Source organism: Hemisphaericaspora subhashii (assembly GCF_019202705.1).
Source record: "Hemisphaericaspora subhashii strain CBS 10753 chromosome Unknown scaffold17, whole genome shotgun sequence".
Taxonomy (NCBI): domain Eukaryota; kingdom Fungi; phylum Ascomycota; class Pichiomycetes; order Serinales; family Debaryomycetaceae; genus Hemisphaericaspora; species Hemisphaericaspora subhashii.
In genome coordinates this window covers 1008-27435 of record NW_026057434.1, presented here as the reverse complement: position 1 = coordinate 27435, position 26428 = coordinate 1008, and the positions used below count along the sequence as shown (strand labels likewise).

The window sequence follows — 26428 nt, the reverse complement described above, 5'->3', positions numbered from 1 at the left end:
TATCTCATCAATATTAGTTTCATGTATTTGATTTATATTATCCCAAAATCCCAATTTACCCCAAAATATCTTTCCTCAGATTAAAGTCAACATAATATAAAATTTAATTAATTTAGATTCTTCGGCTTGCCCCAATACATTTGGAATTTACAATTGTCTCTCCAGTTATTCCTTCTGTGGGTGTGAGTGACACTTACACATGCAGTTCTCCATAGAATACACATGGATCTTGAATTGCCATTGATGAAGAATTCTAATCAATCGAACCTCGATATGGTTTTTTAAAACTCGCATTCATTCCTTTACCTGACTCCATTTAAATATGAGCTTCAATCAATGGACTCCTCAAATGGTCTCCCCGTTTTTTGGAACAGTTTAGTAATGAGGATGTCGCAGATAGGACAGGGATTATGAGTATACAATTGCTTGCAATTGTTGCCAATGATGAAAACTGTCACCGATATTAGATTTTATTGAATTGATGCTATCGCTTGTCTTTGGAAACTTTATTTGATAAATCAGCAGAGATTAAACAAAGTGCACTGCAACATGTTCTAGGAAGACAATGGCTGCCATTATTATTGGAGGACTCTAATTCAGTATGGGATTGATGATATATAGGCATTGCTTCTTCCTGATATAACCTTTTCGATCACGTGTTTCAGGGACTAGTTCAAACTAAATCAAACCTTATTTTGGTTGCCTTAGTTGATTTCTGCCTTTTCTGGATTTTGACTGGTTGGGAAAATATTATGGCTGTAAACTATTCTTGTAAATAAGCTCATATAATCAACAAAGAACATTCCAATGTCTTTTGAATTTGATTGGAAGTGAGGGTTTTAACAGATTGAGATATAATACCGTTGTTGTATCAGTTGTACAGTATTAGATAAAGTACAATCTAATGGTTTTCCTGGTGTTGCCAAATCAAAAGCGCGAACCAAATGGAACATCACCATTTGACGTTTAATATAGAGATTGACATAGTTCTTTTACAACAGCAATCCATATTTAGTACAGTAGTAAGTTGAATGACATATTTATCAGCAATTGATGTAATATAAATAGCACTAGACCCGTATATCGTACCTTGTTTGGGGGCAATCGGGAGTAATTCCCGTTTGAATCAATTATTTTTTTTTCTTGGATCATTGCCATCTGAAAGGGAAAGGGAAAGGGAAAGGTGAGCCACATGCGCTTTTTTAATTAAGAAAATATTTTAATTTTAGAATCACACATTTTGGTAAAATTGATTATCTATTTGAAAAAGTGACACTGATAAGGAAGAATAAGACACACACACACAATAATGCCATTCTTTGAGTCACTACGGAAACGGTTTAAAAATACACCATTAGAGTCAAATCAAATCGATGATGATTATTCAGAAACAATACACAGTAGATCATCGACAAACATAAATCGTTCCAGTTCGCAAGTACATGATATGATCTCAACTACGTCATCTACGTCAGCCAATCATTTTGATCCTCATGAAATAGTCCCTTCTTATGAAATTTCACAAAGATTACACGTTAGAAATAGGCTGCGTCATGACATTTTCACTAACAATCACATTTCCTCGATCCCCATTGATGACCATGATGACGCGATTCCAATATCTTCATCTCGTATATATGCCCCAATTCCTTCATTACCCATACCTGTAAATATGTCACGTTCCAATTCTTCTTCATCACTAAATTCCGACAGTACAGAGATAACGTCACCACAACAACCATCAATACAACAACAAGCTTCATCTGCCAACAAGCAAAAGAAAACAATTAAACAACTCGGGCTTAGATTCCTAAACTCAAGACAACATTTCGCCTTGGCTTTTTGTCGTGATGTATCCCTAATACCCGCCCTTATAGGTTTATTCCAATCTTGGAGACGAATATTCCCCCTGGAGAATGACGCACAAACCATAATTACGTCAGCTAGAGGTCTTGAACATTTCTTGACTGGAGTATGGTGTATTGTCGCCGCATATCTTAATTATTCAGTATTGGACGGATTGATCATCCGATGGATAGTTACATATCTGACATTAGCCGCAATTGTAAGAGTACTTTCCTTATCTACAATGTGTATCACTGTTGAATTATATCTAGTGTCAGCATTTTCGGCAGAAGGATATAAATATGGTTTACATATTTGGATCTTAATAAGTTGTATTTTAACATTTGCTTATATTATCCAAAATTTTGTGACATCAAATATTGATATTAATAATAAGACAGGTAGGGCTAAGAAACGACGTGGAAGAGTTTTTGATTTTTATAATATTGTTGTGTTTGCCGTGGTTCCTGTAGGTTTGGCAAGTTTTGTGACCATGATTGGATTATTAAGATCCTTGCTAATATTGAGAATTGATGTTGATCAGGCTTTGAAGTTGAGTTCCCACTAGGTTCAGGATAAGCTATACTTTTCAACAAAATTACAAGTTCCCCTCATACATAACTGTCGAAGAGAAAGAACTCAAACATGTGTCCTCCTATTAGAGTTGAGTTTCTACATTTGCCTTATACCTGGCATATACATATACATATATATATTATTTATGGTAGATTCAGATTGCAGGTTCAATATAGATCATTTTAATTTCCGGGTAACCCTATAGGGTTCACACTGTAATTTTTTCTGCTGTTCCGTCTCGTCTCATCATCATCGCTCTCTATAAAACCAATCGATCTTAATGAATTTTTTTTATCACAATGTTTTTCTTCTTCTTTTTCCTTTCTTTAATCAAAAAGCATAATATTTTTATGTCAAGGGAAAATTTGCCACGACGAGATAATGTAGATTGTCAAGTTATACTCGTTGCCATTTTATAATATATAAATATCTTTCCCGAGAATAAATTCCCTATAGGAAGTTTGAATTTCGTTTGGGTCTCTTTGGTGAGGCGATGAATTTTGAATGTCGATGTAATGGGATATAGTCTTTCTAATTCATCTCTACGTTTGTATTGACTTTGCCGTGAATGTTGATCGGAATTCTTAATGTATACAGACGAATCAAATTCTTGAAGTCAAGTGGCTTTTCATGGCTTGTCTAGCGAAGAAACTAGAGTGAGAGGTCTTCTTTTCTCGATAGAGAATCTAGAATCTACCAATGCTCCAGGTTCATAATGTTGACGAACCTCTATCATTTTCGTTAAGGATCTATCGTGAACCTTGAGAGCTTTATGAAAAGAGAAGTGTACTGTTGCGTACGTATCTAGAGATAGTTTTTAGACTATACTGTCTCTTCAAATCATTTGATATAGGTATTCACACACAATATGTAGAACTTCCAATACGGACAGTCTCCCTCATTACATACAAAGGCAACTCTTTTTAACAATAAAATTGTGTATTAACTATATTTTTATAAACATGACAAAAAATGAAAAACCACCTGCCAATAATTTAAATATTCTTCAACATCTTGAAATAATAAACCTTTTTCAAACATCAAAGAAAATCATAAAATGGTACAATTTCGAAAAAGGAAGTCTTTTTTATCTTTGGATCATTATACATATTTCCTTTCTCTCGTTCTTTTTATCAAACAAAAATAACTTAACGGTACTTGTGGAAACCAATATCGTTAGCCTTTTCTCTGAAACATTGACGACATAAGTCAATGGCGTATTTTCTGATTAAACCAGAGTGGGAGGAACAGTGACGACATTGTCTTGAACCTTTACCGTATCTTCTTGGGTGGGAGAACCAAACGTTTTCGTGAGCCATCTTGCTATAAATTTAGAATGTTAGTATTTTTGAAATAATCATTTAATAGGCGTTGTGCGAATTTGGACTTAACGTGAAATCTATGAGGGATACTAGATTGCTGAATGAGGGACGGGGACCTGTTAGCCGATCTCGATTAAGGGAAGGGTGTTAATTAACTGTGGGTTGGGGATTCATATTTTTCTGCAACAGTCATCGAATACTTCCTCTGTATTAGATATTAGATTTTATTCAATATTGAAATTATGCCTTATATTATTGTTCCTTAGATCATCTTGAGTAAAAACAGTATGACATCGTTTTAGTAGTTCGTATAACGTATATTCCTTAATAAGATTCCTTACATTCAACAATCTTTTCTGATTTGCAAATTTTCAGGTTGCAAGCTTGATTTTCATCACACATGTGCTGTTTCCACTTTTCTTTTAAACATCATCTCATGTAGTAGTTCATTTATCCCGCTATTTCATCTCCTCTATCTCACGTATGTCCCTTCAGCATATGGTTACATACATTTATTAACGTTGAATGTTGATATTATCACACTTAAAGGATACTGAAAATCTCACCAAATTTTTTTTTTCTAAACCAAATGGTCGCTGCACTGTTTGGTGCGACTGTTTGGTTGAGGAAACTTCTCACTCATTGACACTAACATTAATTTTCACTTCTGACTGCATATAAATTAGATTTTGTATGGTGTGTAAATACCAAAATCAATTTTTCATTCTGAAAAAACTTGGTCACCTGACTCAAAGTTGGAGCCCTAACTCATCGCACGTGATTGATAATGTTTATTTTTTTGTGAAGGGCATCTCATCTATTTTTTTTTATACGAGTATCAGATAAAAGACCTCGAGTTGATCTGATAATACATTACAGCCTCTAGTCAAAGCCTATTAAATACATATAATCTACTTTACAATATGGCAGGTGGACATAGGAAAACATTGAAAAATGACCATAAACCGTTCAAGTCCAAACACTCCACTAAAGGTCAGTTGAAAAATCAATATAAAGGTAAAGTTGAAAAGTCATCTTCATCTTCAAATAAAGCAGCCAAGACACTTAGTAAACTTGAAAGAAAAAACCTTTCTAAGCAATTAAAAGATCAAAAGATCTTAGAAACCAAATTGACTAGAAAGTTATTTGAAGGAAATCAAGGTGCTGAAAAGATCATTACCATAATCTCATTAACTACTGATATCTCCCCAGTTGATATTGCTGATAGATTATTCAATCAAGATGATCAAGCCAAGGTTGAATTCCAATATCCCTCAGTGAATAAAATCTCGATAGCTCGATTCAAATCCAATTTGAAAGTCATAATTCCTAATCAAGATAACTTCCTTTCTATATTAGATGCTGCAAAAGTTTCAGATTTTGTCATATTTGGAGTCTCAGCTCAACAAGAAGTTGAAAAAGAATATGGAGAACAAATATTAAGAAGCTTGATTGCACAAGGTATAGCAACCGTAATTGGAGTTTTACCAAATGTCGTATCAACATATCCAAAGCGTAATTTACAATTAGATATTAAACAATCATTACAATCATATTTCGATCACTTTTTCAGTTCGACTCAAGAAAAATTATTCTCACTTGAATTAGATTCAGATAATATCAATTGTTTACGTACAATCTGTCAAAAATTCCCTAAATCTGTCACTTGGAGAGATTCTCGTGGTTGGTTAGTTGCCGACAAAGTATCCTGGTCAACTGATACCCCCGAATCTGGCCATTTGGTTGTTGAAGGTACGATCAGAGGAGTTGGTTTCAATGTGAATAGATTAGTTCATATCCCAGGATATGGTGATTTCCAAGTGGAAAAATTGGAAAAAATATCTAAATCGAGACCAACTCGTGGTCAAGATATGGAAATGGATGAGGACAATATTCTTGATGCATATATCCCTGATGAAAATCAAGAAAGTTTGGATGAATTAAATCCAGAAGCAGTCGAAATGGTCGAAGATGATTTCGAATGGGATGATAATGAAAATAATCTTGGTGTAAGATCAGAAGGAAGAATATATTTTGACGACGATGGTGTGAAACGACCAGTTGACCCTGCCAAGATGAGAAGATTACCAAAGGGAACTTCAGAATATCAAGGTAGATGGTTTGTAGATGATATATTGGAAGACGAAGATGTGTCTGATGTTGAGGAACCAGAACAAGCTGACGATGATGAAATGAACGATGAAATGGCCGTGGAAACTGAATATGCACCAACTGAATACGCTGAAACTGAAATGCATGTTGATTTATCCCCAGAAGAAGAAGAACGTCAATTGAAACAATTTAGAGAATTGGAAAGGGAAGATTTAGACTTCCCAGATGAACTTGAATTACTTCCTAATGAATCGGCCAAAGAAAGATTGGCAGCCTTTAGAGGAGTTAAATCACTTGCCAACTGTGATTGGGATTTTGATGAATATGACGTCGAAGCACCAAGCATCTGGAATAGATTATTGAGAGTATCCAACTATAAAGCCACCAAGAATAAGATTAATAAAGAATACATCAAACAAACTCAAATCAATGCGGGTAATCGAGCCAGAGTATATATCAGAGCACCATCTTTCATTCTTGAAAGAATAAATCCAGATTCTATGCCATTCACAATCTACGAATTATTAGAACATGAACATAAATTAGCTGTCTGTAACTTTTCATTTGAAAGTTGGGAAGATTATGAAAAGCCAATCCCCGCCAAAGAATCAATTATTGTACAATATGGTCCTAGAAGACAAGTCATCCTGCCATTATTCAACCAAGCATCCAATAATCCAAACAACGTTCATAAATCAGAAACATTTGCTCATTTGGGTAGTACAGTCATTGCAACTGCAATTGCTCCAGTCTTATTCAATAATGCACCAGTGATATATTTCAAGCCAGGCCAAGTTGAGGGATCATTGGAATTTGTAGGGCAAGGTACATTCTTAAACTGTGATCACACCAGAATTGTTGCCCAACGTGCAGTCTTAACTGGTCACCCAGTCAAGATCCACAAGAAAGTGGTTACTGTCCGTTATATGTTCTTCAATCCAGAAGACATCAATTTCTTCAAGGCAATTTCATTATTTACTAAATCTGGAAGAACTGGGTTTATTAAAGAAAGTTTGGGTACTCATGGTTATTTCAAAGCTACTTTTGATGGTAAATTAACATCTCAAGATGTGGTTGCAATGAGTTTATACAAGAGAGTTTGGCCAGAAATCTCTACAGCTTGGACTGATTAAAATAATAGGGGGCATATATATTAATAAAATGTATGTATGTATTTATATAGTTTTATAACAATAATAGAAGCATTAAAATCAAAATTAGGACAATCAAAAACACTGGACTCATATAATTAATGGATAATAATTTAACCGAAAATAAAAAATAAAATGGCTGCAAAAAAATTCAAAAATCAACAACAAAATAAGCAACAAAAAAAACATGTCAAACTGACAAACCGAAAAAAACAATTCATAAATCAAGAATTACCAGATTATAAAATCAATCCAAAACCAACAACACCCAACAACAATGAACTTAAACCAAGAGAAGATGCACCAGCTTCAACTGGGATTTCTGGAGTTTCTGGGGCTTCTGGAGCAGCTGCTGGTGGGGCTTCTGGAGCTGGTGCTGGAGGAGCTTCTGGTGCTGGAGCAGGAGGAGCTTCTGGTGCTGGAGCCGGAACTTCTGGTGCTGGTGCTGGAGCTGGAACTTCAGGTGCTGGAGCAGGGGCTGGAACTTCAGGTGCTGGTGCTGGAGCTGGTACTTCTGGAGCAGGAACTTCAGGTGCTGGTGCTGGTACTTCAGGTGCCGGTGCTGGAGCTGGAGCTGGAACTTCTGGAGCAGGTGCTGGAGCTGGAGGAGCTTCAGTTGGAACAACTTCTGGTGCTGGAGCAGTGACAATAGTAGTTTCAAAAATAACTTCACCAGGAACAATAATAGTAGTCTCTTCAGTAATTGGAATAGTAACTGGTTCACAAACTTGAGATTCACATGTAGTTACAGTAACAATAGTTTCAGATGCACAGATAGTAGTAAAGTCAGTAACAGTAACCTTTTCCTTATTTGTGACAGTCAAAGGTGGAGGTGGTGGAGGAAGTGGGAGGGTTTCAGTTTCAGGTGGTGGTGGTGCAGGAGCTTCAGTTTCAGGTGGAGGAGGTGGAGCTTCAGTAGTTTCAGGTGGAGGAGGTGGAGCTTCAGTGGATTCTGAAGGTGGTGGTGGAGCTTCAGTAGACTTCACAGGCTTTTCTTCTGGAGTTTCATGGTTTCCTCTCTTGGCCAACTGCTTTCCTTTAGTAGAAGTAACAAGTTTTTTAGTCCAAGTAGGAACAACAGTCTTCTGGACAGTTGTTTCAGTCACAGTACCTAACTTGGTGAAAGAACCCTTCTTGGTAGTCTTAGCAGCAGCAGCCTTCTTGGTAGTCTTAGCAGCAGCCTTCTTGGTAGTCTTAGCAGCAGCCTTCTTAGTAGTCTTAGCAACAGCCTTCTTAGTAGTGGTAGCCTTGTTCTTACCTCCACCTAACTTGGAAAACTTGTTCTTGTCATCAAATTTGTCGTTGCCATCCCATCTGTTATTGTCATCCCATCTGTTCTTACCGTCAAGCTTGTTCTTGTCATCAAATTTGTTGCTGTCATCCCATCTGTTCTTACCATCAAGCTTGTTCTTGTCATCAAATCTGTTCTTGTCATCCCATCCGTTCTTGTCATCCCATTTGTTCTTCCCGTCACGGTTGTTATCCCATCTGTTCTTACCGTCAAGATGGTCCTTCTTGTCATCAAATTTGTTCTTACCTTCATGGCGGTCATCCCATCTGTTCTTATCATCACGGTCTAATCTGTTCTTGTCATCGAATCTGTTCTTGTCGTCACGTTTGTGTCTACCGTCATGGTGGCCATCGTTTCTTCCGTCATGGTGGCCATTGTTTCTACCGTCATGGTGGTCATCCCATCTGTTTCTACCATTTTGGGGAGGGTCTTGGGGTGGGTCATTCTTGTTGCCAGATCTGTTCTTACCGTCATTGTGATCCTTGCCAGACTTGTTTCTGTCATCATGTCTGTCCTTACCATCATGGTGGTGATCCTTCTTATCATCTAATTTTCCATCACGGTGGTGATCGTTCTTGTCATCAAATTTTCCATCACGGTGGTGATCCTTCTTGTCATCAAATTTTCCATCACGGTGGTTGTTCTTGTCATCAAATTTTCCATCACGGTGGTTGTTCTTGTCATCAAATTTTCCATCACGGTGGTTGTTCTTGTCATCAAATTTTCCATCACGGTGGTGGTTCTTGTCATCATTTCTGTCACGGTGGTGATCGTTTTTGCCATCATTTCTGTCACGGTGGTGATCGTTCTTGTCATCTAACTTACCATCACGGTGGTGATCCTTCTTGTCATCAAACTTCCCATCACGGTGGTGATCCTTCTTATCATCAAGGTTGTCTCTCTTATCATTCCATTTGTTCTTACCATCACGGTCTAATTTACCCTTGTCATCCCATCCGTTCTTTCCATCAAGATTGTCCTTTCCATTCCATCCATTCTTCCCGTCACGGTTGTCCTTTCCATCCCAACCGTTCTTCCCGTCAACCTTCTTGGTAGGTTCAGCACCAGACCACTTGGTAGAAGTAACAACACCCAACTTAGTATACTTAACATTCTTGGTAGTCTTAGCAGCAGCATTCTTGGTAGTCTTAGCTTTAGCAGCATTCTTGGTAGAAGTAGCCTTAGTAGCCTTCTTGGTAGAAGTAGCCTTAGCAGCCTTCTTGGAAGAAGTAGTCTTTTGTTTACCACCCATCATTCCCCCAGCGGCAGTAAACTTCCTGGCATTGGTAGGTTCAAATTTCCCCTTACCGACATTATTGTTGGTGGGAGCAGTGGCTTTACTCTTGGCAAGAGCGGTGGTTTTGATCGTACCGGCGATAGTAAGATCGGTTAAAGTTGAAACTAAAGCGAACGTGGTAAAGATGTTTGAAAACTTCATTGTTTGTCTTGTTGTTGATTGTGGTCTGAACTTAGAGTAGAAGAAGAAGAAGAAGAAAGGAAAAGTAGAAGAATAAACGGAAAATAAATAATCTCTACAACCCAATTGTATTTATAAGTTTGAAATTTTGTTCAGGATATAGTGTTGGGCTAGTAGTGGTGTGTGGAAGTTTTAACCAAATTCGATAAAATTCTTGTAGTTGCACTTTTTAAAAGGATTTGTAAGAAGGAAAGTCAAGTCTTTCGCCAATTTCCGGAAAGAGATTAATGAATTTAAACTCGTGGGTATTCCCTATTAGAAGAAAGAAAGAAAGAAAGAAAGAAAGAAAGAAGAGAAACAGAATATTTATTTTTTTGGTTTTGAAGAAGTTGCAAAAAATTCGATCGCCTGTTTATTGATAGTTTCCTAAAAAACTTTTGCAATTATTAATTAGTAAGGATACGAGAAGCGACGTACTTGATGATACTTAAACATGAGTAATTGACCACATTTTGGGGAAAGAAACTTGATAAATTAGCTAAAGGCAATCTAGGATCTTTCACTATACTGCTCACTTTCATTTTTTTGAAAAAGTGTGTTGCATAATTGTACATACGTTTACACTTATGGCGGTTTAATGGTCAATAGGAAGAGGTAGAGGAACAAGTAAAGAAACACCAAAGGTAAATTACAAGACCAAGGCGGGAATGGCCTCATTATCCATTCCAAATATACAAATCAACCACACTTGCAGAACCGCAACCACGTTTACAAAAACTTCATAACTAATATACATTATCTTCTATTAATAATATGACCAAAAACAGTACACACAGAGATTTCCTAAATACGTTCTGTTTCCTTGTATTGAATAAATCTTCCAAGATTAATCCAAGTTTCTTCCATTTTCAATTTCAATTGAGGTTGTTTATGTTTATCAATTTTTTTATAAACTTGTTTAACATTAGGTTGTAAATTTTTCAAATTACTTAAATAATTTTGTTTAACAAAAATTTCATAATCATATGAGAAATCTTTATCACTAAAGATTTCATAAATTAAATTTAATGATTCAATTATAATTTCTATAATGATTGGATTTTGTTCCGATTTATTTATACATTCTTGACATGATTGTAATAAGAATTGGGAAATTTCATTTGTAATGTCATTATTACCCACTATTGGGGCTAATGTACCTAAAAACCCAACAATTGATAAATACATATTTAAACTGTCATCATCTGTAGTATTACTTTCAGTCTCTCCAAGGATATTCTTTGCCTTTGTTATCAAACCCCCGATCATCTCTGGTTGGATCTCAGATACGATTTCTGGTCCAAGCGATTTCACAACCCCCCATAAGATATTCAAACAAGAATTTTGCACCACTGGAGATTGATCTTGTTTGGAAGATAATGTAAGAATAATATCCCATAATGAGAGGGATTTAGTATACCATTCAACTGGTAATGTTTCATTACTTAACATTAACCAAGTTAAATTATTTAAAGCACTCAAAATCTTTTCAATTAATTGTAATATATTTTCATTAATTTCAAATTTAAGTAATTCAATTAAGGCCATGAAAGTTTTATCTAATAAAATTGTTTGTAATTCTGGTGATAATTCAATTGGATCTTGTGGAGATTCTTCATTTATAGATAAATATTCTAAAATTGATGTAATTATATCTAATGAAATTTCAAGTGAATATAATTCAGCTTTAGTTTGTGATTTGGTTTCTATAGATGATGATGATAAGTCTTTTTCCAAAGTATTTGCGTCTTTTTGAATTGGTTTATTGGAATTGTCTGGATTACTAATGGAATTGATTTTTTGTTTTAATTCATTCAAATCAATATCTATAATAAGATTATATAATCTTATAAAGATAGATTGAGCAATTTGATCTTTATCTTGATGATTTGTTTCTAAGATTTCATAATTATTAAATTTAATACCTTCAATATAAATATTGGCTAATTTATTTGATTGATTACTTTCAACATATTCAATTAATTTAACAAAATCTAAATTGGAATTTTCATTTAATTTCTTTATAAAATCAATTGATTCAGTTGAAAATTCATAAATGAATTCTAATAATGAATTAAATAATTTAGTTGATATTTTGAATTTAGATTCATTGGAGATTTGTAAATTAATTAAATTAACGACAAATCCAATAATTGGATCAATTTTATTAAATATACTTTCATAAATATCTTGTGAACCACTTGCCAAAACAATAATTAATGATAAAAGATTTTCCGTAAAATCATATAATAATTGCACCTTTGATTTATCTTGTTTATCAGGATGTTCTTGTAAATATTTAAAAGAAGTATCAACTTTATTTAATCCATTTTCAATTGTAATCCAAATATTTGATCTCCATAAATATTTTAAAACATCATAACCTTCTTCAATTCCTAAATTTCTTAATAACCCAAATGATTCAACTACAATTTCATCATTTGAATCATTTAAACATTGTTCCATTACAATAGTGATTAATTTTTCTTTTAATAATAATTTTCTCATTCGTTCATCTTCAGCTAATACAGTTATAGCACCAATAGCCATTGACTTTTCATTAGGAATTGTTGATTTTAATTTATTAATTAATGGAACTATTTTAGATTGAATAGTATTTTCATCTCTTTTGCTTGTGTCTGTATTATTCTTTTTGGATGATCCTATTGGATTCAATCTTGCTTTTTGATTCTTCTTACTTTTTCTAAGTTTACCCATATTGATATTAGAATTGGTTGATGGTAATGAGAAAAGGTATATGAAAAATTAATTTTTCAAATTTTTATAAACCTCATCTCAAATCGCATACTTAAGAAATTTACATACTAAAGAGATTTACATACTAAAGAGATTTACTAAGGGGGAAAAAAAATATCAATTTTCGCTTTACCGGGGACTACGTTTTAGTTATAGAATAATCACTTCAAAAGTTTCTATTAAAAGTAATAATAAGTAATAGTTATCTATATATATACAAGTATTAGCTAAGAAGTATTCTAGTCTTCTTTTTTGGGTGTTTGTATTTGTTGTTGTACTGAATCTTGTGATATATTATTAGTATTATTACTATTAGCTATTGTTGAAGAAGGATCATCCAGTGACAAAGTTTGTTTAACTCTAGTAGCTAAATCTTTCCAACTTTGTGGTTGTTCTCTATCCACATATCCTATATCAACATCTTCTCTTAATGTACCTTGTTTCTCTAATGTATCACTTATTTAATAGAAATGGTTAGTATTGGATAGATTTTTGATTGAGTGATTCTTTATACATACATAATAAGTGGTTTCCAAAACTTAGTTCCAGTATAAAAACTAACTGCTCCTACAAATAATAAAACAAGACCTTTTCCTCCTGCAGATGACATTATTTCTATTCTTCTATTGTATTTCTATTATTTAAATGTGTTGATCTTCTTATCGATTAATAATGGACCATAGGTATATCTTCTGATAAAGTGAAAAAGCAATTGAAAGAGTCGTAAAAAGTGACAAAAGATTTGCCTTTGGTAGCGTTCCGTCATTTTGGTACTTAAACATGTAAGAGACGCGAATTCTTTCCTTCATACAGTACAAGACTATTAAAGACCATAGCAATTTGCTCTATTAATTTAATTTAATTAACTATTCAATATTCTCTATTTGGAGCATTTGATATAACGTCACGCATATTGTTAATATTACATGGTCTCTATTAAGTCTCGATCGTAAACTCTCTCTATATGTAATATCTTTAATTACGCGTCTTGTACTCTTTTGATCTCTTCTTCTTTTTCTCTAGTAAGTAAACTGGAACAATATAAATCTTTTTTTTTTCCTCTGCTTAATTAAATTAAATCATCATCATCAATTTTCTATGATTTTCTTTTTATTTGCAACACATTCATATTAGACATTTCTAGAACACAGTTAGTATATAACAACACCTATATATATACTAGTTTTTTAAAATGAGTTGGTATCAAAGAGATAATCCTAATCTAGTAAAGAAACCAAGTACTCCTAATAAGAACTATGTTCAAGTACCAGATTCATCACCAATCCATATCAAATCATCTCCCACTACTAAATCATCATCAACAACAACAACAACTAATACTTCTGAACAACAACCAGCTATCCCTTCAATTAATCAAAAGTTACAAGATTCTAAAGAAAGAGAATTAGAAGCTAAAAGACAGAAAATTAGACATCATAAAGATTTCCCCTTGATTTCTAAAAAGTTTTATTATCTTAATGAAAGTGATATTTTTAAAGGGTTTGTTAAAGGTAAAGGAAATCTTCGATTAATTACTCAATGGTTAGAATCTAATTTTGATAGATCTGCTTATTTACGTAAGGAAGAAGAAGAAAAACAAAAGAGAATTCAAGAACAAGAAAAGATAAGACAGAAGAATTTGGAAGATAGAATGAAAAGAGAATATGAAGCAAGACAAGAGAAAATTAGACAACAACAACAAGAAGGTAATGATGACGATCATGACGAAGATGACGATAAACACGATAAACGTCCTGAATATGATGACGAAGATGAGTCTCCTATAAAAATTAAAGGAAGGGCTAGAGTTAAGAATATTCCAGATATGTCCCCTACTAAACCTAATTTACATACATCTACAAAAGTTGAAGTATCGAAACCAAAACAATCCATTTTAGATAAATATAAAGCCAAAGCCAAAGTTCAACAATCAACATTAGACAGATTTGGTCGTTTGGATAGCTTGGCTCCCAAAAGAAGAAAATTGGTCAAAGCATCATCTTTGGAAACTCCATCTCAAGAAGATTCACCAATTCCAGCTCCTTCATTCTTAAGTGCAAAATTTGGATATAATGACCAACATATTCCAAAATTGAAAAAACATATAATATCACCCTCTGATGAAGAACAATTAATCGAAGATGATAACGCCATGATTGTGGATGATGATGATTTAGAAAGATTAGAAGAAAAAATCAAACAAAATAAAAAATTGGCAAAACTACAAAGACAATCCTTACCAGCCCAAATTCCAACATCTAAACAAGTGTATAACCTAAGTGATGAAGAAGAAATACTAGAGGATGATGATGTATCCGATTCAATGTCAGAAGAGGAAGATGAATATGTGGCTCAAGGTATAACTACAATTGATAACCAGATTTTAGAATTTATAAATAACGCATCACAACAAGATATTGCCGATATTGCCATGATTGAACCAGCTGTTGCGGATGTCGTGATTGGACAAAGACCATTTTCCACGATTTTCGATATTGCGGAATCAGATTTCTTATTACCCAATGAAACAGTCAACAAAAGGAAAAAGAAGAAATTGGGTTTGAAAATTGTTGAAAATACCGAAGCTAGATTAAAGGGGTATAGAGCAGTTGATTCTTTAATTAAGAAATGTTCCGATTATGGGAATTCCATATCGGAACAAATGAAATCTTGGGGTGTTTCCAGTACTGGAAATGAACAAGAAGGAGAATTGAATATGATTGAACTTGATCCAATGGATGATGGAGAAGTTGAAGTTGAAGAAAAACTGGAAAATGAAACCACTCCTCAAGTGGAAAATAATGACGAAGATGAAGATGATGATGATATCCTTGTCACTGCCCATAAGAGGAAGGGATTAAGATATATCAAACATAAACCAAGTCTATTATCTGATGATATAACACTTAATAATTATCAACAGGTTGGTATAAACTGGTTGAATTTATTATATCACAATAAATTATCATGTATATTAGCTGATGAAATGGGATTAGGTAAAACATGTCAAGTCATTGCTTTCATGGCCCATTTAAAATCAATTGAAGAACAAGTCCCTCATTTAGTCGTGGTCCCGGCATCAACTATTGAAAATTGGTTAAGAGAATTCAATAAATTTTGTCCAAGTTTAAAAGTTCAAGCATATCATGGAAGTATGAAAGATCGTGAAGAATTAAGATATTATTTAAGTCAAGATAATAATGATTATGATGTTTTAATTACAACATATAATTTAGCTTGTGGATCATCACTGGATTTTAAATTTTTAAAATCTCAAAATTTTAATGTTGTGGTATATGATGAAGGTCATTTATTAAAAAATTCAACTTCAGAAAGATATACTAGATTAATGAGATTACGAGCAAAATTTAGATTATTATTAACTGGTACTCCATTACAAAATAATTTAAAAGAATTAGTATCTTTATTAGCATTCATGTTACCTAAATTATTTAGTGATAATAAAGATGATTTAATTGGATTATTTAATCAAAAAACCGGTTCAATTTCAAGTAATGGTGGTGGTACCAATTCAAACTCCCGGTCGGCTACCCCTCTGGGTACTGACTATAATCCATTATTATCTCAACAAGCCATCAAACGAGCCAAAACCATGATGACTCCATTTGTATTAAGACGTCGTAAAGATCAAGTTTTACAACATTTACCGGCAAAATGTCATGAAGTTGTTTATTGTGATTTAACCGAAAGTCAATCCAAGATCTATCAAGATTATATCAAACAAGCCAAGGAAAGACAAGAAGCAAGAGAATTGGGAGAAACAACAACGGGTAAGAATACCGCTAGTAATGTTCTTATGCAATTACGTAAAGCTTCATTACATACATTATTATTTCGAGTCCATTATCCTGATGAAACATTATCAAAAATGGCAAAAGCCATCATGAATGAACCGGAATATGTTGAAGCTAATCAGCAATATATATTTGAAGATATGCAAGTAATGACTGATTTTGAATTGAATAGATTATGTGAAAAATTCCCCAAGACTTTAAATTCTTATAAATTATCAGAATCAACTTATTTAGATTCAGGTAAAGTCAATCAATTACAAGAAATTCTCGATGTAATAATCAATAAAAGAAATGAAAAAGTATTGATATTTTCCTTATTTACACAAGTTTTAGATATACTTGAACGAGTATTAAGTTTATTCAATTATAAATTCTTACGATTAGATGGATCAACTTCCGTTGATACCAGACAAGATATAATTGATGTGTTTTATCAAGATTCCACAATTCCAATCTTTTTATTATCAACAAAAGCCGGTGGGTTTGGGATTAATCTCGTGGCAGCCAATAATGTCATCATCTATGATCAATCATTCAATCCTCATGATGATAAACAAGCAGAAGATAGAGTACATAGAGTGGGACAAATTAAAGAAGTTACCGTATATAAATTAATCGTCAGGAAAACAATTGAAGAAGGAATGTTGGCAATTGCGGAAAATAAATTACAATTGGATTATAGTATGAGTGGTGAAGATAATTCTCAATTTGAAGAAAAAGCAACTGTAACATTATTTGAAAAGATATTGAATGAATAAATATTAATGGACCTAAATAAGTTTGTATTTATAAATAGATTATGATTTAATAGACAATTCTTTAAGTAATTATATCATTTTCCAAAAGGTAGTAAGCAACCTTGAATTTCTGGGATCTACTTTTCTTTTCATTTAAATTTAAATATCCTATATATAAAGAAAATTAATAAGGGTATAGAAAAACCATCGATTAAAGCCACAGATGGGTATATTTCGACGCACTGATCAAAGTGAATCCACAGCAACTATGCACTTATTACGCAGCTTTGAAATTTCATCAGCAATTCTAGTTTACCAGTCTTCCAAATTCTACAAATTAATAGGTGCATAGCCGGCTGTATATCCTCTTAGGTCGATGTGAAGAGCCCATCTTTCTGTGGTCATAGAGAGTTTTAATGGGTACTTTGCTTGACAAATTTTTCAAATCCGGATATGTACTACCCCAAACCATCTCCTTGAGAATCTTTATTTAATACAAAAAAAATCAGCCAATATAAGGAAATCAACCCCCACCTTCACCATTCCCGTGATCTTTCTGACATCTCCAACACCAATAAAATAAATCAAATGACGTTGATTGCAAAAAATAAGCCCGATGCGGGGGTCGAACCCGCAACCTTTTGATGTCTAACTTAAGAGTCAAACGCTCTACCGATTGAGCTAACCAGGCTTTTCGTTGAAAATGCATGTGACTTGACGTCACGTGTGAAGATCACGTGATTCTCGGTAAAATTGGGACATGTTTGCCATTGACGGACTTTCCCTATGAAACCAATGGTGATTGGACATGGTAGTGGGTGGTTGCAGAATGTTGGGAGTTTTACATGGAATAAGGGAATCCGTCTCTATCTTATTATCTCTAATGGATTGGCAATTGTTGGCGTGGTTCACAACTTTTGAATTTGAGTCGTGGAAACAGGAGTATATTGAGAATCTATCAATATTAAACTTGGGAATATATTTAGACATTGGGTACAGTTAGTTTTTAAATGGAAGTGACTTGAGAGTCATTAATTGAAAATAACCCTCTGAAGCTTGTCTGGGTTTTAACCTTTTCATGGAACATAGAGAATGGTGATCCGTACTTTTATCTCATCCTTCATTCATATACAGAAATGTGAGAAATTAGAAGAATGGATGAATCGATTGATTGATTGATTGATTGATTAGTTGATTGATTAGTTGATGATCAATTGGATAATATAAATTAATTGATTAAAGGAATAAAAGGAAATGAATAAATTAAAATGAAGTTTAGAAAATATCATTCAAAGTTTTTAGCCCCCTTTTTTATAGATTTCATTTTTCTGTTGCAAATTTTAAGAAAATTAAATGCCAAATTATTTTAATAGATTTAAGACTTAATGAATAGGGAACATAACAATCAATCTGACCAGAGGAGTTTAATGAAGTAATCAATCTCGAGATAGAACTAACAGTCATGGAAGAAAATAAAAAGAATTCAGAAATGGATTTTGAAAGTTTCACCTTGATTCTTCTTTTCTTTGCAATCACTGCTTAATATCTAGCAAGGCAATGGGTAATGTAATACACCGAAGATTGAACAGAGTCTGGATGGTTTTGATCAAATATCAACTACAACTACTACCCTAATAACTAATGACAATTTCCAATGCCACCGCTAACAACAACGCGACCATTATCAATGAGAATAATACTACTATTGGTGACAGTTTGTATCGATGGCAACAATTCAAAAGCAAATATATGTTCATAAGGGTATACGATTCGATTAAGATAATTATAATCAAGATTTCAAACAATTCCTTTATACTATAATCAATCCGAATTCCCAATTTGATTTAATTCATTTAAACCCATTGCCATCCGTTAAGAGGATTTGGTATGATGACTCTGAGAACGGTTGAATCATAATCCCTGCCATACCTTCTACATCCACGTTATTAAACAGTTAGCAAAATGGGAGGGCCTTTTCGGTAGTAATTGATTTACTTTTTGGCGTTCATTCGTGTTTCAATCGAGCAAGTTAAAGGAATAAATGAGAGTTTTATAAAGGCATATCCAAATTGGATTCATTCTAATTCAACGCCAGTCGCAATCAAAGTTCCATGTGCATTTTGTGGAGAATACCAGATTTATAGTTTGGAACATTGTCCATCATATTGTATGAAATTATATGAATCTCCTAATAATGAGGATTTGATTGCTTTGTTGTCCATGATGTAATTATTGTGTTACCAAATTGGAAAACTTATGTGATTTCTTTGAAAAATTAAGGCTTGCTCATTAATGAACTGTCAGTAGACCCTCAAGAAGAATAAACGGAGAAACAATTGAAATTCCACAAGTATTGGCTCAAGCTGGAGAGTTTAAGGGAATTAAGATTTCTATTATGTTGATTTTAATCAGAGGGAATATATTTTGGAGTAAATTGGGATTGAATATGAGAGTTTTCGTTATTTGACAACAAAAAGAATTAGTGATGGAAACGGACGTGATTCGAATAATGAAATTCAAATCTCCTGGTCTCGATGGACTGGGGGATCAATGGTGGTGGCCCTGTGTTTGGGAGAAGGTAGGTCTACGACATATATGAACCGAACACGCAAGGTGGCCTTAAAAATGATATTGGATTTGTACTTTGTGGAAGCAATTGAATAAAATGAAGTCTTCTTGTGTAAGATACCTTTTAATAGTTACCAGATTTAATCAGCGACACCAAAAGTTGATGTCTAATGTGCCATTTGCATGTTGGTCTTTATAAGGATACATATGTCAAAACCACGACGAAAACTTCCAGGGGCGTTGGTTAGCTGAATAGAATCCTTCAACGTCGTTAATCGTCATTCTTCTTACCTATTCGACCTTCCATTTTGTCCACAAATACCTCAATTTCGACCACTTAAGATTTTCTTTATTACTCCACCAATTTTAATCATATCACCTATCTAATTACATGAACACATTGCTGCATTCATTAGCTATAATCTAATGCTGGACTGAGCTGTTGAAGACTATCCATTGGGTGTTAAACAGCAAAAGACTTATATGCAGGATCGGCAGATTGTGACGGGTGGAGTGGAGAGTTTCAATAACCGAAAGTTAAAATCATCATTGAAAACATCTCAACATGCTATCTTGCCGAAAAGGATAACTGAGTCTTGTTAGACCCCTCTTTCCACAAGATGAAGACATGTACATGGTATGATGGTAGTCAGCCACCTTGCACCTATGACACTTCCTTAACCCCCCAGCCAATTCAAGGAAATATCACGTGTCATCAAGACAGACATCGGTATTTGCAATGATATTGACCAGGTATTACCAACACTTAGACGGGCATCAACAACTGATACCCATCTGAAGGGATTTGGCTTCGAAAGTGGCCCCCTTCCCAGCTTCAGGCTGGTGAGTTTGATTGAAGGTAAATATACATACTATTGTCTTGTAGTTGATTGATATTTGAATGATTGTAATAATTAAAGAGAGAAGAAGAAGAAGAAAAAGAAAAAGAAGAAAACACAAATAGTTTTTTGTTTTCAGTGGGAATTTATAGGATTTTTTGGTTGTGGTCAAATTGCAACAAATTTTGCAATTGTTTTGAAAAAATTGCACGACCAGAAAGCGGTCACATGGAAATAGCACATACTCAACTTAAAATGTGAACTCGATAACATCGATCGTCTCAATTTGTTGATGAGACCTTGAAGTACTGTGATATACAGTGCTATATATAGTAACGTTCAAGCTAGGACTGCAAGCCTCTGGTATCAAGAAGAATATTCTAGTTAATTTCCTTTTTGACACAAATTGAACATGGTTGTTTTGGAACTGGTATTTTGTTTTAGATTCCTCTTTCAGAATGTTTACAATCGCCGCTACAAGGATAGTTCATGTTGCATCTCTGTCTTCAAAACACTCATACATACAGGTAAACTCACAATCCCTGAATTGTCATTGTGTAAACCCTCGTAATTCCGGTCCCCGGAAATGCCCGATTTTTTTTTCTTTTTTGGCACATCAATTTTTGCTGCTTTCTTTTTTTTCAATTACAATTCAATTAGACATTTGTATTTGTCATCTTTTTAGAAACCGCTAGTTTTCATATTATCCATATCCCAACCACATATTTAAGATGTTCGCATTAAGGAAAAACATAACAGGGACGCTATTAAGATCCACCAGAATCTCCATCCCAACAGCTATGCCAACCACAGCCAGGGGTGGGCCATTCCTCTTCTCTGGAGCTATTCGATCCTTATTTATCCAAACCATGGAAACACCTAATGAGCAAGCACTTAAATTCCTTCCTCTGATCAATATCCTACCTGAAAATGAAACCCGGGAATTCTTGAATGGTCGACAAGCGGCAAATTCCCCACTTGCAGTGAAATTATTTTCGATTGATGGGGTGAAGGCTATTATGTATGGTTCGAATTTTATAACTATTGAAAAAACGCCAGAAATTGATTGGTCATTACTTAAACCGGAAATATTCTCAATATTGACTGAATTTTTGAATAATGGGTCGCCTATACTTGTTGATGAAGGAAATATTTCCAATGATGTGGATATAAATGAAGATGACGATGAAGTGGTGTCGATGATCAAAGAATTAATCTTTACAAGAATCAAACCTGCTATTCAGGATGATGGAGGGGATATTGAGTTCGTCAAGTTTGATGAAGATAAGGGAACTGTATTTTTGAGATTGAAGGGGGCATGTAGGTCATGTGATTCAAGTTCTGTGACATTGAAGAATGGAATTGAGAGCATGTTAAAGTATTATATTGAAGAAGTTCAAAATGTGGAATCGTTTGATGACGTTGCTGAGGAAGAGAATGTAGATGACATTGTACATGCAGCAAAACTTGTACCTAATAGCAGACATGAAGACGCAGATGCAGGTGTTGCTCCTCCTGCGTTGTAATAAAAGTTAAGACAATTTTTCTACCGTGTGTAGTAGTTTATGATATTTAAGTATTGTATATAGAACCTAACCTGATGAACAATTACTCGTAAATTGTACAAAACAATTGCCAAGAAATACTGTACAGTAAGATGTTGCATTATCTTTTTGATCAATGACGCGTTAATAAAATTTTGCAAGTATTTATCAGTTAATGTTACATTATTGTAAAAAGAAAAGTCTTTATATTTTTTTATGAAGAATAAATAATTTTAAACAGAACAATCAATAACTAAAAATAAAACTCATCATTTCCAACTAATAAGGAGGGCAGATAATATATGGATTAGGATAACCGTAGTAAGGATAGGCTGGCATCATAGGTTGGTGATGATGATAAGGATGTGCATGTTGTGAATATCCTCCATAGTTTCCATTTATATTACCATTGGTAGCCCCTGTGCCACCACCCCCATTTCCTCCTCCAATTATATTTGCAGCAGCTGTTGCATAAAATTGTTTTTGCTTCAGTTGAAAAGGTTGTTGTTTATTATTTCCTATACTTGAATTATTGTTGAAATTATTATGATTTGTAACATTGTTGGGTAATGGTAATGACAGAGTGATATTTTCATTCTTGGGACCAAGTTTACTCTTTTGAATTGCAAATGAAGATTGAATTAAAATTGGATTGAATTTATCTAAATTAACAACTTTATTATTAGTCATTAAAATTGCCCTAATGGCCATTTTAAATGATTCATAGAAAATAAAACCAATTTTACCCGCTTTATGATCTTTAATGTGGTTGTCTCCATCAAACTCTTCATTAGATGATGATGATGATGACGATGATGAAATTGATGAAAATTCGTAAAATTGTGGCTTTATAATCTTAGCTGATTTGATTTTACCAAATTGTTTCCAGAACTCTTCCCAGGTAGAATCATCATTATTAAACAAAACAGATAAATTGTTGACATATATATTAGTTTCTTGATAATTCAAACTACGACAATACAGGTTGATTGCATATATGGGATTGGGGAAATTGATGGATAATTGATGTTTATGACCCAATGAAAGATAAAAGTTTTGAGCATTAGCATATAAATAATGATTATGTTTATGTTGAGCAATTGTAATTTGAATCTTATTATTTCTAGTCTTAATTGGTTCAACTGGATCAGTTAAATGTGGTAAATTCTGAGTGTCGAAATTGATAAATTCTTCCCAGGACAACTCATTCAAATAATATAGAATCTTCAATGTATTTTCCATCAAGTTTGCATTTGATTTGAACTTGATATATCCATAATCAAAACACTTGAGCTTAGTAGATTCTTTTCCCTTGGAAAAATAATCCATAATTGGGAAATAAACAGATTCAATCATATTTCCAAATCCACCAATTTTTTCAATCAATTTATAAAATTCGAAAATTGTAAATGTTTCAGGAATGAAATTTAATAAATTCTCCACAATTATTAAATTGAAGTTATCTTGATTCAAGGAATTAATGGGACTAGCGACAGGTACCTTTGGATTTATTCGTTCTTTTCGATTAAGATATCTATTTAAAAACAACGGAATTGTTTCATTATTATTAAAGATATTGGGTACCATTTTATTAAATTTTTCAATCAATAAATCAACATCTAAATAATTTGAAAATTTAACAATTGCAAATGCAGAATTGATTCCATTATCTTGATTGAATAATTTCACTTCATTCAATGATTTAAAATAACAATTATCCATCAAAAACTTGAAGAGTTTATAATTGCCATTTTCTTTAGTTATTGTGATTGAATCTATTTGATCATCTTCAAACATCAAATTACTAGACAAATTCTTAATGAATAATATTCCTGGGTGTGAAATAAACTTACTATAATCCAATTCATAGTTGATTTCCAAATCATGCAACTTATAAATCAACTCGTCAAACTCAATTCTAGATTGAATAAAACCAATTACATATTCTTGTTCCTCCCTATCAATAGTCAAATCTTTGTAACCTGCAAAGATGGCTTCAAATTCCGATTTCCTACTCTCAATAATTGGAACCTTTAAAATAACTGGGAAATTACAATAAGTCAAATTCGAGGATGCTTCATTAAGTATGCAATTATTAAGTGTGTCGAGTAATGCTGAATTGATACGGTGTTGCTTCTCTTGATTTTGCTTCAGCTTTTCATTTATGTCTTCTGCGCGGGAGTGATCATTTGAAGATTGACTAGAAACTAATGATAATGAATGCAATTGTAAACTACTACTGCTTGAACTATCAGTAGTGAGTAAATTGGGAGAACCTGGTGGTGAATCGTTGATTGTCGTCATCCTTGCCCTCTTTGTGTTGAAACGGTAAATGAAAAATGAACTTAGGAAAAACTAGTAGTCGTAAATATAATAATAGTTTGGGGTGGAAATTCTTTTGCGTAACTATTTTTAAGCGAAATCGAATAAAAAAAAAGCTAAAAAATTTTAGACACAATGGAAAGAAAAAACTTTTAACGTGTTTTTTTTTCGAGGCTTTTTTCTTGATTGGAAAAAAATAATTAATTAATAATAATCTGACTCTCACTCTCTCTCTAAATTTAGACAGCAGTTGGAATAAACCGAGGCGTAATCTGTAATAAATCTTCCCCTGGTTGATGTGTAACCAAGAATTGGACAAGTTTTATTTTAGCAAATGAAAATAAACGATGAGGAACTCAAAAGAAGAAAAGTGCCAAAATCAAAAAAATTGAAATACTTTTCTTTGTTTTATATCTTGTGAGCCTATTATGGATGGTTATAATTGTAATTAATATAAAGTAACCTTCCCGGGTTTTGTAACCAAATTGAATGCACTGGGTAAATCGGATTTAATTATTCTGAAAAATACAACGGAATGCAAACCAAAAAAAAAAAATGGGTCGATTCTTGCTTTTTGTGTTTCCCGGTTAAGATTCCGCTTCTTTATATAACAATAAGATTATTTTTTAGAATGATTCTTTTCGGAATTTGAATTTGTAAATATGGAACAAATTATCAAACGTCAATTACAGTTGGGTGTGTCAGTTAGTGTGTGTATACTAATATTTTGGTCTTCGCCTCAGTGGTAACTATATTCGTAGATTTCTTATTCTTATTTAAATAGAAAAAGGTACTATTAAGGGGTAAGCTAAATGTTAAGCGTGGTAAAACTTTAAACTTCAGTGTATAAATTAGGTGTCTGTCTTTAATAAGGTTTTTTTTGATAATGAAAAATTGTTATTTGATTGGTGGTAGTATTTTCAAATTTACTATGAATTTTCAGTCTTTCTCATTTTCTTTTCCAGCTTTAATGAATTTACAATACTATTTATAGCATTTGAACTTAAAATTATCATATATTAAAGTTATAAAGTAAGTTAATGTAAAATTATTTTTAATAATTAGAATTTTTGAGTTTATAACTATGTTTGGTCCTGCATACAAACGGATAAAAATGAACGGAGAGTGAATTTTTTTTTGCTCCCCCAATTAATTTAAAATTTTAACCTTTTTCAGCTCTTTGTTACTATTGACTTACTCCTTCTTTAAAACGAGAAAGGAGAGATTTATAGATAGAGAGAAAGATTTTATTGAAGGAAGAAACTTTAACATTTCATTTTTTTTTTAGTTAAGAAAAGCAGATTCTAGAATCGCAAAACAATAATAAACAAAAAAACTTCACATGAATCATATTGTTAAACAGGTTGCAATCAATTCAAATGATTATACTTTAATCATTACTCATAATAATGATCCTAAAACTCCAATTTCAATATTTATAAATGAGATAAACAATATTACAATGAATAATTATATTTATACTATAAAATCATTAACAATTTATCTAAATAAAGTACAACAAGATGATTCAATTGAATTATTAAATAATTTATTAAATAAGAAATTTAATAAGCCAACTTATTTAAACATAAATGGGTACCTTAATAATGAAATTGTTATTGAATTGTTCAATCAAATAGTTAATGAAATTTCAATCTAATTTTGATGGAACTACGAGATAAGGAAAGTGGAAAGGTGTACATAGCCTCACGTATTCATACACTACTGGTTTGCCCTTTCCATATTGACATTCAAATTTATAACAACCGGACCCTTTGCACTACACTGCAATACCTTGCAATAAGTGTAGAAAACATGGGGTACTAATGTGTATTTTTAGGATATTATGATTACGATAGATAGACTGTATAGAGTGTTATTATTTGACTGTAACCCCAGCCATTTCCGATTGAGTTGTGTAATAAAAATAGGGGATTTAAGATTTTGCCTGGGCCAGCCATCGGCTTCAAACCAAACCTCTCTGTCAATGTATATGTCAATTTTTAACATAATTTGCTTCTTTTATGTCGATAAGCGGATCCCAGTCTCCGCGTCCTTAAACGAAAGAGAGGGGAAGTTAAGGGCCAGTTATT

General features: G+C 33.1%; 9 protein-coding genes across 9 annotated transcripts; 5 read left to right on the top strand and 4 right to left on the bottom strand. All coding sequences in view use genetic code 12, as the record gives it.

The window, feature by feature from the left end:
• Nucleotides 1-1309: 1309 nt before the first annotated feature.
• Nucleotides 1310-2413, top strand: J8A68_005474 (uncharacterized protein; the record flags this gene model as incomplete). Its single annotated transcript, XM_049409544.1, has 1 exon — nucleotides 1310-2413. One exon carries the CDS (start codon nucleotides 1310-1312, stop codon nucleotides 2411-2413), a length of 1104 nt encoding a protein of 367 aa, XP_049261187.1.
• Nucleotides 2414-4666: 2253 nt separating this feature from the next.
• Nucleotides 4667-6988, top strand: TSR1 (Tsr1p; the record flags this gene model as incomplete). Its single annotated transcript, XM_049409543.1, has 1 exon — nucleotides 4667-6988. One exon carries the CDS (start codon nucleotides 4667-4669, stop codon nucleotides 6986-6988), a length of 2322 nt encoding a protein of 773 aa, XP_049261186.1.
• A 257-nt stretch (nucleotides 6989-7245) lies between these two features.
• Nucleotides 7246-9735, bottom strand: J8A68_005472 (uncharacterized protein; the record flags this gene model as incomplete). Its single annotated transcript, XM_049409542.1, has 1 exon — nucleotides 7246-9735. One exon carries the CDS (start codon nucleotides 9733-9735, stop codon nucleotides 7246-7248), a length of 2490 nt encoding a protein of 829 aa, XP_049261185.1.
• Nucleotides 9736-10557: 822 nt separating this feature from the next.
• Nucleotides 10558-12471, bottom strand: J8A68_005471 (uncharacterized protein; the record flags this gene model as incomplete). The annotated part of the gene is made up of 1 exon (XM_049409541.1): nucleotides 10558-12471. One exon carries the CDS (start codon nucleotides 12469-12471, stop codon nucleotides 10558-10560), a length of 1914 nt encoding a protein of 637 aa, XP_049261184.1.
• Nucleotides 12472-12749: 278 nt separating this feature from the next.
• Nucleotides 12750-13120, bottom strand: J8A68_005470 (uncharacterized protein; the record flags this gene model as incomplete). The annotated part of the gene is made up of 2 exons (XM_049409539.1): nucleotides 12750-12966; nucleotides 13029-13120. 2 exons carry the CDS (start codon nucleotides 13118-13120, stop codon nucleotides 12750-12752), a joined length of 309 nt encoding a protein of 102 aa, XP_049261183.1.
• Nucleotides 13121-13702: 582 nt separating this feature from the next.
• Nucleotides 13703-17083, top strand: J8A68_005469 (DNA-dependent ATPase; the record flags this gene model as incomplete). The annotated part of the gene is made up of 1 exon (XM_049409538.1): nucleotides 13703-17083. One exon carries the CDS (start codon nucleotides 13703-13705, stop codon nucleotides 17081-17083), a length of 3381 nt encoding a protein of 1126 aa, XP_049261182.1.
• Nucleotides 17084-21200: 4117 nt separating this feature from the next.
• J8A68_005468 (uncharacterized protein) lies at nucleotides 21201-21995 on the top strand (the record flags this gene model as incomplete). Its single annotated transcript, XM_049409537.1, has 1 exon — nucleotides 21201-21995. The coding sequence occupies one exon, from the start codon at nucleotides 21201-21203 to the stop codon at nucleotides 21993-21995; it is 795 nt and encodes a 264-aa protein (XP_049261181.1).
• Nucleotides 21996-22292: 297 nt separating this feature from the next.
• Nucleotides 22293-24317, bottom strand: J8A68_005467 (uncharacterized protein; the record flags this gene model as incomplete). The annotated part of the gene is made up of 1 exon (XM_049409536.1): nucleotides 22293-24317. The coding sequence occupies one exon, from the start codon at nucleotides 24315-24317 to the stop codon at nucleotides 22293-22295; it is 2025 nt and encodes a 674-aa protein (XP_049261180.1).
• A 1360-nt stretch (nucleotides 24318-25677) lies between these two features.
• Nucleotides 25678-25995, top strand: J8A68_005466 (uncharacterized protein; the record flags this gene model as incomplete). Its single annotated transcript, XM_049409535.1, has 1 exon — nucleotides 25678-25995. One exon carries the CDS (start codon nucleotides 25678-25680, stop codon nucleotides 25993-25995), a length of 318 nt encoding a protein of 105 aa, XP_049261179.1.
• Nucleotides 25996-26428: the final 433 nt, after the last annotated feature.